General features: G+C 44.2%; 1 protein-coding gene across 2 annotated transcripts in view; it reads left to right on the top strand.

Moving 5' to 3' along the window:
* Usp42 (ubiquitin specific peptidase 42) overlaps nucleotides 1–12701 on the top strand; it is a 21378-nt gene that overhangs the window by 3659 nt on the left and 5018 nt on the right. For both annotated transcript variants that reach the window (XM_013354091.2, XM_026789721.1), the window contains exons 2-15: nucleotides 671–917; nucleotides 1908–2108; nucleotides 3872–3982; nucleotides 4704–4806; nucleotides 5517–5584; nucleotides 6095–6165; nucleotides 7218–7300; nucleotides 7881–7992; nucleotides 8544–8684; nucleotides 8854–8954; nucleotides 9891–10044; nucleotides 10424–11152; nucleotides 11253–11347; nucleotides 12103–12697. In XM_013354091.2, coding sequence (XP_013209545.1) covers nucleotides 680–917; nucleotides 1908–2108; nucleotides 3872–3982; nucleotides 4704–4806; nucleotides 5517–5584; nucleotides 6095–6165; nucleotides 7218–7300; nucleotides 7881–7992; nucleotides 8544–8684; nucleotides 8854–8954; nucleotides 9891–10044; nucleotides 10424–11152; nucleotides 11253–11347; nucleotides 12103–12697 — 2802 coding nt within the window. In that variant the 5' untranslated portion in view covers nucleotides 671–679. The remainder of the gene's footprint in view (nucleotides 1–670; nucleotides 918–1907; nucleotides 2109–3871; nucleotides 3983–4703; nucleotides 4807–5516; nucleotides 5585–6094; nucleotides 6166–7217; nucleotides 7301–7880; nucleotides 7993–8543; nucleotides 8685–8853; nucleotides 8955–9890; nucleotides 10045–10423; nucleotides 11153–11252; nucleotides 11348–12102; nucleotides 12698–12701) is intronic.

Here is a 12701-nt window from a genome sequence, read left to right as displayed (position 1 = left end):
AAAAAAAAAAAGTTAAAAAAGTTAATCCATATACATAGACTTCTTCAGGAAAATGAATTTCACTGGTAAGACTTTTCTGTAGCTATAACTTTTCAAAACTTCAAATTTCATACAATGGTATTTTAGACTTTGAGTTAAAAATCAAAGCTAAATATTCTCTTTATGTAATTGAGATTTCCCCTGAAATGGTGTATAAATTGAAAATGTAGTCAAACAAAAAAAAAATTAAAGTGTAGAATATTCCTAGCTTTTAAGTAGTAGAGATTAAAAAAAGGTTCTTATTTAAATATATGTAATTGTGAATTGAGTTGCCTAATTATAAACTGAAAGATGATTTGGGGGATTTGGTATAGGATATGGGTTTTTTGTTGCTGCTGCTGCTTTTGAGACGGTCTTGTATTAACTCTTGCTCTTCCTGCCACCACCTCTCCAACACTGGGATCACAGGCTTGCACCTCTATGCTGGTTCAGTTTATGAGATATGGGAGATAAAACCCAGGCTTCCTGGATTCTAGGCAACTTCCCTACCCCCACTAATGTTTTATATTTGGGTGATTTGTTTAAAGAGTTTTAAATGGCTAGTCAAAAATTTCCAAGATACAGTGGCTACTTACGTAGACTGCTTACCTCACCCTTTGAAACAACAAAACATACTTTTTGTCTTTTACAGGGTTGAAAAATGACCATAGTTGACAAAACTGAACCTTCAGACCCATCAACCTGTCAGAACCAGCCTGGCAGTTCTGAGGCGGTCTCACCTGAAGACATGGACACAGGCTCTGCCAGCTGGGGTGCCGTGTCTTCAATAAGTGATGTTTCAAATCATACACTTTCTTTAGGGCCAGTGCCTGGTGCTGTAGTTTATTCCAATTCATCTGTACCTGATAAATCTAAACCATCACCCCCAAAGGATCAAGGTATGATTGCAGAATTACTGTCAGGAACTCCTGTGCGAATGTTTGAGGAAGGCAGTGGTTTTCAAGACTGGCACTGTTTAATTTCCTTCTAGTGAGCAATCATTCTCCACCCACCCACCTGCCACTGTTAGCCTGGGTTGCAGATAGGAGGGTGGACTGACTTTAGTTATTGGGATGTGAGTGGTTTTTGTAAATTCCCAATTTATTGAAGGATAAACTTTATCTTGTCCTCAAACTCATTATGTAGCCAAAACTGGCCTGATTTTTTTTTTTTTTTGGTTTTTCAAGACAGGGTTTCTCTGTAGCTTTGGTGCCTGTCCTGGAATTAGCTCTTGTAGACCAGGCTGGCCTCGAACTCCCAGAGATCCGCCTGCCTCTGCCTCCGGAGTGCTGGGATTAAAGGTGTGTGCCACCACCGCCCGGCCCTGGCCTGATTTTTTTTGTCTTCCTGAGTCTCGTCTCTACCATCTGAGTGCTAGGATGAGAGGCAGTGCTGGGGATCAAACGCAGGACTTTTTGTGCCTTTTAGGGACACATTCTGTTAACTGAGCTATATCCCCAGACCCTTATTATGAAAAAGTATGAGAAAATATAAAGGTAGAAAATAAAGTATGAGAAAATATAAAGGCCTCTTGCGGCCTTCATGGGTACCAGTGCTTGTGCATACAATGTGGGAACACACACACACAAATCCAGTTTGTATTTTTTAATTAGTTTAAATGAATACTATACAGTAAGTGGATTTATATCTCTTAAGATCCTTTCTTTGTATCCATCCCTTGTCTTTGAAAATGATTTGTTAAAGAAGTCAAATGAAAGTGGAGTTATTCTCACCCCAGGCTCTGGACTCTAGTGTGACTTTCTCCTCAGTGTGTGTGGCAGGCTGATAATGAGGTGTAGGATCTTGACCAGACTCAGGCATTGCTGTGAGTTTTGCTTATGAAGTGTGCAAGGCTTTGTTTTTAATTTTTTTGCTCTGTTTTCTTTAAGTCCTAGGTGATGGCATTACTCCTCCTCAAAAGGTTCTGTTTCCATCTGAAAAGATTTGTCTTAAGTGGCAACAATCTCATCGAGTTGGCGCTGGGCTTCAGAATCTGGGCAATACCTGCTTCGCCAATGCTGCATTGCAGTGTCTGACCTACACACCACCCCTCGCCAATTACATGTTATCTCATGAGCACTCCAAGACATGTGAGTGCTGTGTGCTCTGGTGTGCATGTTTTCATTGCTGTGCTTTGCTTCCCCACTGTTGTCTTCCTCTGAAGTGAACATGAAATAGATGTGGGGTTCCATGTCCGTGGGCATGGCATTTAGCTCAGTGGTAGTATGCTCACTTAGCATGCACCAGGCCCTTGGTTTAATCTTCAGTCTGAAAAACAAAGAAACAAAAAGCCCAAAACCAGAGTTCCAGGCCATTCTGGCCTACCTGGGACCCTGTCTCCAATAAATAATCAAAAAAAGAAGCTGGTAGAAATATTTGTCTTTTATACAAGTATGTTATTTCTCCGGGTGAGAATGGAATGACTTTGTCCTGTGCTGGACACATACCTTTTCAACACTTCAGAGCCGTTTCCAAAGGGATGATGATATGTAAGCCCTTACCAGCAGGGATGAAGGTTCTATTTGCACCATGCATTTTCAAACACAGGGTATGAGCAGGGTTTTGATTTTGATTATTTATTTATTTATTGAACCAAGGGTCTCCTTCTTATTAGGCAATTGCTCTATCACTCAGCTATACCCTCAGCCCCAGTCTTCACCATTGTGACCATTCTCAGGAATATTTAGTAGTGTCTTCTGATTGTTGTGACTTTTATTTGCACTTCCCTAATTAGTAATGATGGGAAAAATCTTTTATCTTTTTTATTTTTTTCCCTTGAGATAGGGTCCTAGCCCAGGCAGGCCCAAGTAGACTGTGTAGTGGAAGATGACCTTGAACTTCTGATCCTCCTGCCTCTACCTCCTGAGAGCTGGGATTACAGGTGTGCATCACCATGTCCTGTTCATAGAGTGCTGAAGATAGAACACAGGGCTTCAGCAATCTGCCAATTGCACTTACATCTTCAGCTCCCCCTGCCCCTTTAAATCTTGCCTCGCTGTGAACTAGCTGGTTTTCCTGTTGTTGAATTTTGGGGGTTTTATATATTTTGGAACTATTAGACTGAGACTTGTGTTTTCTCCAATAGGTGTCTTTCATCTCAGTGTCTTTTGGAAAGTTTATTATTTGTAGTTCATTACTTTTTATTTTTTATCAGTTATGTTAAATCTTCTTTAAGAAATCTTGAACTGGCAGGATGATGTGGAGAATCAGGTGGTTTGCCCCCAGGCCTGACAGCCTGAGTTCAGTACCTGGGGGCTCCTGTTGTGGAGGGAGAGAACCGACTCCCACACTGTGTCTTCTGCCTCTACACTGGCCTGTGCGTCCAAACACGTACACGTGCAGTAAATAAAATGTAAACATTTTTACTTAGTCTGAGGTCAGAGATATTTTACTCTGTTTTCTTCTAGACATTTCCTTTTTTTTTTTTTTTGAGTCAGTGATTCCTTTAATTAATTAATTTTTGTTTGTAATGTGAAGTTTTTTTTCCTTTCAGTGCTGGGGATTGAACTCAGAGTCTCACTCATGCTCAGCAAGTGCCTGTCCCTGTGCTGCACTGCTCTGCTGCTGTAGTTGTTGACACTGTGCTCAGAGCAGCCTTCTTCACGGAAAAGTCCAGCATTTTTACTGTCTAATAAATACCTGACTTTGGGCACATTTCTTCTCTGGTCCTTAAAGTCATCAGTATATACTTTTCACCCAACCTTCCCAGATAATTAAATGATAGCAGCAGCTCAGTGCATGCACATGGTAACTGGCACTGTTGCTGCATTCTGGGCGTTTGCCTTCATTTCTGATCTACCTTCCTGTTGTATATTGTCACATTTTGTTCATTTGGATTCTCATTATCTTGCAGGCCATGCAGAAGGATTTTGTATGATGTGCATAATGCAAACACACATTACCCAGGCACTCAGCAACCCTGGAGACGTTATCAAGCCGATGTTCGTTATCAATGAAATGCGACGTAAGTTTCAACTGCAGTAGCTCCTTTTGGTACTCCATGTCTAGTTATTTGTTGTCGTCCAGATCTCCTCCTTTTGTATTTTGAGAGAGGGGCTCATTCTGTAGTCCATGCTGGCCCCAAACTCATGGCACTCTGCCTGCATCATCCTCCCAGGTGCTGAGATTGCAGGTGTATAACACCATTCAGGGCTTGTATACAGTTTTCTTACACACTTCATGTGTTTTGAGACAGGGTCTCCTGTGTCCAAGCCTGGTCTTGAACTTTCTGTGTAGCCATAGATGGTTCTGAACACCTGATTTCCACATCTCAAGTACTAAAGCATAGGCAGGCCTGTACTATCATGCCCAGCATATCAATGTGCTTTTTGTACTATATCTTTTTATCATTTTAATTAGCCAATTTTGTAATAATAATATAGAACTCATTCAGGGTAATTATAGAAAGGTAGATGGTTATACAGTGACAAGCTATAATCTTTTTGCCTAAAAAGTTGTTGAAAATAAGAGATGCTTGGGAACTAAAGTCAGGGGCATCAGGAGTTCAAGGTCATCTTCAGTTAGTGCAGTGTTTGATGCCTGCCTGAGATCCATAAGACTAAGCCTCAAAAAATAAGGTCATTCAGGGATTTTTCCAGGGACATAATTCCAGGTGTATCTTTTAGGGATGTCACCATGGCACAGGGTATGTAATAATAAGGCCTGTCTTTCTTCAAATCTTACAGGTATAGCTAGACACTTCCGTTTTGGAAACCAAGAAGATGCCCATGAATTTCTTCAGTACACAGTTGATGCCATGCAGAAAGCATGTTTAAATGGCAGCAATAAGTAAGTACAGCAGAGTCTATGTCGGTTCATGACATCATGCTTTCAGCTTGTCTCTTTGAAGGTTCCTTTTCCTGATTTGCACCATTGTAAAAAGACTAAAAGTCAGGAAATGGACTTACTGTAACCATCCAAATTTGTTGATCTTACTGCTGGGTAGTAGTCTTGCTGCTGTTTAGTGTCCAGGTCTGATTCTAGCTGCTTTTCCTTTTAGCAATGCCTAATGCTTTCCATGTTCATCTCCAGACTCAGAAATCTGCCCTCCACACCCCCTTCAGTTATCAGTTCTGTAGCTTCTTAAAACTCAGGAAGACTAGGAAAGATCCCAACCCACCTGTTGTGTTCCAGGCACCTGTACATGTTCCTCTTTGCTCTTTTGTCTCAAGTCTTAAGGATTGGTCTGGGTACCGTTAGTGTTGAACAGAGGAAGGTGCTCTGCCTTAACTCCCCTTGCCAGGCCTCAGCAAAGAAAGAAGTGCAGGTTTGTAAAGAGCATCTTCTCAGTTCTCTACCTCAGCCATCATAGCAAGTCCTTGCATCCTTCACCAAGTCCTCACAGGGGGATAGTCTCCAGCTGCCATGCATTTCTGACGTCATCATCTTTTGTGATTCTCCTCCGAATTGTTGTTCCTTTATAAACGTAGATGCTTTTAAAATCTGGCCACAGCATTTGCCGAGCTCTCCTCTAATGTCACTATTTGGATGTTTTTCAGATTGGACAGACACACCCAAGCTACCACCCTAGTCTGCCAGATATTTGGAGGATACCTAAGATCGCGAGGTAAACTTTTTTTGAAGATTCATCATAACATACATGCTTATGGTTTTAAAATGCAAACAGTAGGGGTGGGTAATAATGAAAAGATCACAGGTCCGACCAGATTCAGTACATCCTTGTGGCACTGAATGAGCTGGGGCATACTGTGCATAAGCCCTTCATATTTCTCTTCCTGCTAGAAAGCTTACGGGTGCAGTCAGAGCTCCATCTCATCTCCTGTTGAAGATAAGTGTCTGTTTTGAGAGCATTCATAATCAGATACCTTTGTGTGTGCCATCGCTTGCGCAGAGTGAAGGCCTCTAATTTCTGAATCAAAGTATCTAGAGGTTATTGCAGTTTATATTTCAGCCAGTGGCTTACAGGGGCTAGGATTATGGCACTTCTACCCACAGTGTGAGAATTTACTTACATCCTTTTCACTTAGTACTCTTAGTTCTTTATTTGGAAATGTATTCTGTCCTATCAGTAGCCGGTAAGGCTAGAACTTACTATTCATATTTTCTTTTATTTCAGTCAAATGTTTAAATTGCAAGGGTGTTTCAGATACCTTTGATCCATATCTGGACATAACATTGGAGATTAAGGTGAGCTCAGCACTTAACAGTAGTGAAGTTAAAAACATCCTTTCGTAGCCTTGGTGTTTATATATTTTCATATCAATCAAACATAGATGGTTGTTACTCTTTGAAACTTTAGCTCATTGAATTTTTCACACTCCTGGTTTTTGTTGTTTGGAGCTTTTGTTTTTCTGATTACAAATGTAGTTCTGTACTTGCTAAACAAAGAAATAATGCATAGAAATGCAAAACCTGTCCCTCGGAATTTTTTGGTTTTTTTGAGACATAGTTTCTCTGTAGCTGTGGAGCCTATCCTGGAACTAGCTCTTGTAGACCAGGCTGGCCTTGAACTCACAGAGATCCACCTGCCTCTGCCTCCCAAGTGCTGGGATTAAAGGCATGTGCCACCACCATCCGGCTCAGAGTTTATTCTTTAGTGGTGTGATCTATGCTGCTCCACAATAGATTGCTTGCTTTTTAAAAAATATTTTGAAACTTCCATATATGTGTATCTGTGTGAGTGTATCTTGTGTGTATGTGTGTGTGTGGGGGGGGGCACTTGCAGAGGCCAGAATAGGGCATTGGTGGACCCACTGGAGCTGGAGTTACAGATGTGAGCGGCCTTTGTGGGTGCTGCAAGCATTCTTTGCCTCTGAACCATCTCTTAAGCCCCAGATTGCTGTCTTTTATGAAGATGGTTTATGATTATCCTTTTACCTGTCTGCTGTTTTCATTTGATTCTGCTTGGAAGCCTTGTTCTCTAGACAGTTGCATAGTGGGTCTAGAAAGTAGATATTCCATAGTTTACATGCCTGGTCCTTGATGGTTTCTTTTTAGGCCAGTTTAAGTCAAACTGCAGTCTACTTTGTTCTGTTTAATCTGCTTGTCTTTAAAATGGGGGCATAATTTTTTGTGTAGTTGTATAAAAGTAGATACACGATAAACAGTAACAAAAAATCACGTGAACATTTCCTGTTGCTTTTCTGCCAAAGGATAGGGGTATGTGTGTGTGCATTTGTCTGTCCATCTCAACCCCTGGCAGTGCGCATGGTGATATGAGGTTTGTGCCCATTTCCTAGGCTGCTCAGAGTGTTACCAAGGCATTGGAGCAGTTTGTGAAGCCAGAACAACTGGATGGAGAAAACTCGTACAAATGCAGCAAGTATGACTGGGTGACATGTTCCCGCCCTCTTTGGGGAGAGGGCTGTGCTTTCCTGTGATTATTCTAATTTAGAAATTGACTCCATTTCAGTGCTTTTTAGGTGATTTTCTTTTTCTCTGTTTTTCGTTTGGGGTATTGGGTATGAAGTCCAGAGTCTCACATGGGTTAGGCAAGTGCCTGACCATGGAGCTGCATCCTACCCCAGTTTAATGTTATCAGTTACTCAGCGTTTTGGGTTATTTTTTAAAGGCAGGGTCTTTTATGTGCTCCAGCCTGGGTTTTGCATTTTAATCTTCCTGAATAGTCAGTTTATATATCTTTCTATGTATGTGGGTGTTGTGGAGGACTGAGCCTGGGGCCTTGTCCATACTAGGCAAGTGCTTAACCACTGGCCCACACACCCAGCCCTCCTGGAATTTCTAATTTTACTATTTTGACTGCTGGTTTAAAGAGTTGGTTTGCTGTTCTTGTTTTAATTTAGTTTCTTTGTTTTAACTTAGGGTGTTTTAGACAAATAAAAACTAAAACACTTAAGTATCTACACTAAACATCCCAACCTTTTCTTCCTGTGTGTTTCAAGGTGTAAAAAAATGGTTCCAGCTTCAAAGAGATTCACCATCCATAGGTCCTCTAATGTTCTCACCATTTCACTGAAGCGCTTTGCCAACTTCACTGGCGGGAAAATTGCTAAGGTATATACATGATTTGTAGGGGTTTTTTTTAATCATTGTACATTGAATTTTCCCCTTTCCTTCCGAATTAATGGTGAAAGTGGCCAAGATACAGTAACGTGCAAGAGCTGTAACACATGCTTGAGTCACTTGGTCATGAGTGACGGCTGCAGCTGTCACTGTGAGATTTTGTTGAAGATTCACAGTGTGGGTCCTAATTTATGACCCATAAATGGGATTGCCCTCAGCTCTCTTCTATTTTGTTCATTGGTTTTCTGGGGTCAAGGCTTCTAGGTCTTGAACACCCTCCTTATGTGTACGCCTGTAGCTGAAAACATGGGCCACCTGTGTCTTCAAAAATAACAGTCCTGCCGGGCGGTGGTGGCGCACGCCTTTAATCCCAGCACTCGGGAGGCAGAGGCAGGCGGATCTCTGTGAGTTCAAGACCAGCCTGGTCTACAAGAGCTAGTTCCAGGACAGGCTCCAAAACCACAGAGAAATCCTGTCTCGAAAAACCAAAAAAAAAAAACCAAAAACAAAAAACAGTCCTAACTCTTTCCATTTATTTTTAGGATGTAAAATATCCTGAGTACCTTGATATTCGGCCCTATATGTCTCAGCCCAACGGAGAGCCAATTATTTATGTTTTGTATGCTGTGCTGGTACACACTGGTTTTAACTGTCATGCTGGCCACTACTTTTGCTACATAAAGGTATGCTGCCGGGCAGCTAGTAAGTTTTCTGTGGGATTGCACTGGGTTCATGGGGTCAGCAGTGGAACTTTTACAGTGAGGGGTGATGGTCTGTTTCTCTTAGGTGGTTTTTGACTGTGGGCCTTGACATCAGACTAAATCCAGCCTCTCTTTGTGGTTTCTTTGACAGGCTAGCAATGGCCTCTGGTATCAGATGAATGACTCCATCGTATCCACCAGTGATATTAGATCGGTGCTTAACCAGCAAGCTTATGTGCTCTTTTATATCAGGTATTGACTTGAAAACAAGTTGTTAGCTTTGCTGTTGGATCAATTTCTCTTCCTTTCATCAACATACTTAATGTTGAGCTGCCTTTTAAACAGCAAGTTAAAGATGAATTGCCATGTGTTTAAGCGTGAGGTCTTTTTGAGTACATGTCATGAGTTTGCCATTAGCTTCTCGCTCACTGACAAGTATAGAAAGAGGGACAGCAGCCCTGAGGAGGCAACTGAGTGGCCTGGGACTGTGGAGGCAATGGGAAGGGGGCTCTGTGCCCTTGTGCTCTCCCTCAGTGCCTCCCCAGCAGTCAAGCTCTGCCAGCACTTGCGCCCACTGTCTGCTGTTAGCTGCAGGCTCGTAACGCACCAGTTCTATTTCTGAAGAAATATGATATAGGCTCCACGTTGTCTCCTCTATTAGGTACTTGGGGTGGAACCCAGGATCTCAAACATGCAAGCCAGCCCATCTATCAGCCACATTCTCAGTCCCACAAAATATCCCAAGTAGCTGAAAATATCCCCAGATATTCAACCATGACAGAATGACCATTTCCATGTCTCCAAAACAACAGCAGTAACAACCTGAAACCAACATTTCATTGACCTAGTTGGTGCTGGGTGTGGTGGTGCACACCTTTAATTCTAACAGGCAGAGGCAGGTGGATCTCTTATGTTTGAGGCCAGCCTGGTCTACACACCCAGTTCCAAGATAGCGGGAGCCATGTAATATGTCTGGGGGTGGGGGTCTCATTGAGTCAGTTTCTCGTGTCCTGCCTCAGCACCCAGCATTGACAGCCTAATAGGGGTGGTGATGTGTAGCTCTGTCCATGAGACGTGGAAGTTCCATGTCCCATTTCTGTCTGACAAGCTAGGTACTGTTGAATTTGTAAATACATCTTCTAAGGAGATGTCTTTCCTCATACAAGCCATTTTATTCTTTGTCCCCAGGTCACATGATGTGAAAAATGGAGGGGAACCTGCTCATCCCACCCATAGTCCTGGCCAGTCCTCTCCCCGTCCAGGAATCAGTCAGCGGGTCGTCAACAACAAGCAGGCAGCACCAGGGTTTATTGGACCCCAGCTACCTTCCCATGTCCTGAAGGTAACTCTTGAGTCAGGAAAGCGAGTCCCAAACCTGGCCTCACTGACGGAGTTACCTCATCTGCTGCCTGAGGTCACTGCAGCCCTTTATTACAGAACGCCTCAGGGTAGGGGAATAATCCAGTGGCTGCTTAGGGCGTGTGTAGAAGACCCCTCTTACTGTGAACTCTCACACTCCTTTAGACTAGAGATTTGGGTTCTTAACTAAAGTTGGACTAAGGGAAGTAAAATTCTCAGGGACATTTTGTTCATGTCTGGGTCATCTTGGGAGTGTGGCAGTGTGAAAGGAATTTGCTGATAAACAGCAGAGGCGAAGCTTGTCAGTTACCAAGTGTACTGTGTCTGGAATACTGACCCAGCTGTTCTCTTCCTCCTTGTAGACTACACCACACTTGAATGGCACCACGCCAGTGAAAGACACGCCAAGTAGTTCGATGTCAAGCCCTAACGGAAACACCAGCGTCAATAGGGCCAGTCCTGTTAATGCCTCGACTTCTGTGCAAAACTGGTCTGTCAGCAGGCCCTCAGTTGTTCCAGAGCACCCCAAGAAACAAAAAATTACCATCAGTATTCACAACAAGTTGCCTGTTCGCCAGGGTCAGGCACAGCTGAATAACAACCTCCATGGCCCTTCGCTGGAGGCCCCTAGCAAGGCAACACCCTCCTCTACCATCACTAACCCTTCTACAGTACAGTCTACCTCGAACGCATCCATGACATCTGTTTCCAGTAAAGTAGCAAAAGCAGTTTCCCCCAGTGAACCCTGTTCTAAGCCCATGGTGAACGGCAAGGCTAAGGTGAGCTCCAGTGTGCTGGTCCCCTATGGGGCTGAGTCCTCAGAAGAGTCTGACGAGGAGTCGAAGGGCCTGGCCCAGGAGAACGGTGTAGACATGATGGCCAGCCCTCCCTGTGCCAGGCCAGAAGCTAAAGACGAGGACAGTGAGGCTTCCCCTCATGAGCTACAAGAATCCGTCACGCTAAATGGTGCTAATAGCGCAGGCAGCGACTTGAGAGAGAATGGCCTAGCATTTGACAGTGCCAGCTGTCAGGTCCAGCCCGATATACACACAGAAAACCTCTTTTACAAACTTAATGGTCTTCCTGGAAAGGTGAGTGGCAGGGAGGGAGGGCTCCAGCCTCATAGCTTAGTTGGATTTCATGAGGCATGGTGCTGGCCGCTGGATCTGAAGCCCCTTTGTTTCACTGTAGGTGACGCCTGCTCCTTTACAGTCTGTTCCTGAAGACAAAGTCCTCGAGACCTTCAAGCTTACCAACCAGGCAAAGGGCCCATTGGGTGAAGAGAGGTAGGAGTGTCAGTGAGTGTGCCAGTGCGAGTGAGCACATCAGATAGTGCAAAGAAGGGCACGCTCATCTGTGGATCTTGTCAGCTTCCCTCTTAGAAGAGTAAAATACCAGCCTGGCAACTAGGAGTCAGGATCCCTTGATGGGTTCAGCTGACATGTCCTCGTGCACACCCTCTTACAGGTTCAGTGGTGTTCTGAAACATTTGATTTGAGACAGGGACTCCAACTCCCTGTGTAGCTGAAAATGGCCTCATCCTGACTGCTGGGATGTCAGGTGTGAACCAGCACACCTGTCCTACGCAGTGCTGAGGACAGAACCCGGGGTGTGTGTGCTGGTGAGCAGTACCAAGTGCGCCACAACCCTTAGCCCCTGGACTTTTTTAGGGCTGGCCTGGAACTTACTATGTAGATCAGGCTGGCTTCTAATTCTTGTCCATTTTCCCAAATGCTGGGGTTACAAGTATGTATAGCTACCATTCCTGGCTTCACTTAGCTCTTGAGATGAGTTAGACACTTACCTGAACGTGTGAAGAGTCTATGACTATGGAATTGTGAAAATAGGAGGTAGTCCTGGTAGAAATTGTACTTTTTACTTACTGAGGGAAAAGAAGAACTTTGTTTCCAGGAGTGATAAACTTGATACTGTGCTTCATCAGCTGTGCTTAAAGTACAGACTGTTGAGTGGAGCTACCCCGCAGTCCTGTGGGCAGTCGGGCTAACCATCACTCTGTTTCTTTGTTTTGATGGGGCTGTAGTTGGACTACAACAGGGGAAAGTCCCCCGAAGGACCCTGTGCCACAGCTGGAGCCCAGCACTGATGAGAATGGTTCTCTCGAGACACCAGAGGCAGTTAGCAATGGGAGCATGGAGACCCAGGAGCCCACCATCAACTGTACCAAAGAAGACTACTCTACTGTCGTCTCAGATAACCCTGTGGAGGTTCTGCCCTCCATCACTGCTCCTTGTAACACCACCGGTACTACCTTGGGGGATACCCCACTGCCTGAATTGTGTGACCCTGATGACTTGACTACCAACCCGAGCCAGCCACCCCAAGCAGTGAAAGGGGAAATAGCTGAGAACCCGCAGGACTCCACTTTGGCTGAAGCGGTGGAGAGACTGAGTCCGGCTCCCTCAGTACTCACAGGCAAGGGCTGTGAGCAGAAACTCTTCCTTTACCTCAGCACAGAGGGGTCCAAGGAGGCCGAAGATTCATCTAGAAGCTTGGGGGTCTCTGCAGACACAATTCCCCCTCCTCAGCCTGACTGGACCACCAGCTCTTGTGAAGGGGCTGCTGAGCAGGTTCCCGGGGAGAGAGGTGATGGAAACAAGGTGGGACCCAAAGTTGAGGAGC

The sequence above is a fragment of the Microtus ochrogaster genome, unplaced genomic scaffold, assembly GCF_000317375.1.
Source record: "Microtus ochrogaster isolate Prairie Vole_2 unplaced genomic scaffold, MicOch1.0 UNK27, whole genome shotgun sequence".
Lineage (NCBI taxonomy): Eukaryota > Metazoa > Chordata > Mammalia > Rodentia > Cricetidae > Microtus > Microtus ochrogaster.
The sequence above is the reverse complement of the archived record's forward strand: the minus strand, read 5'-3'. Positions and strand labels throughout refer to the sequence as shown.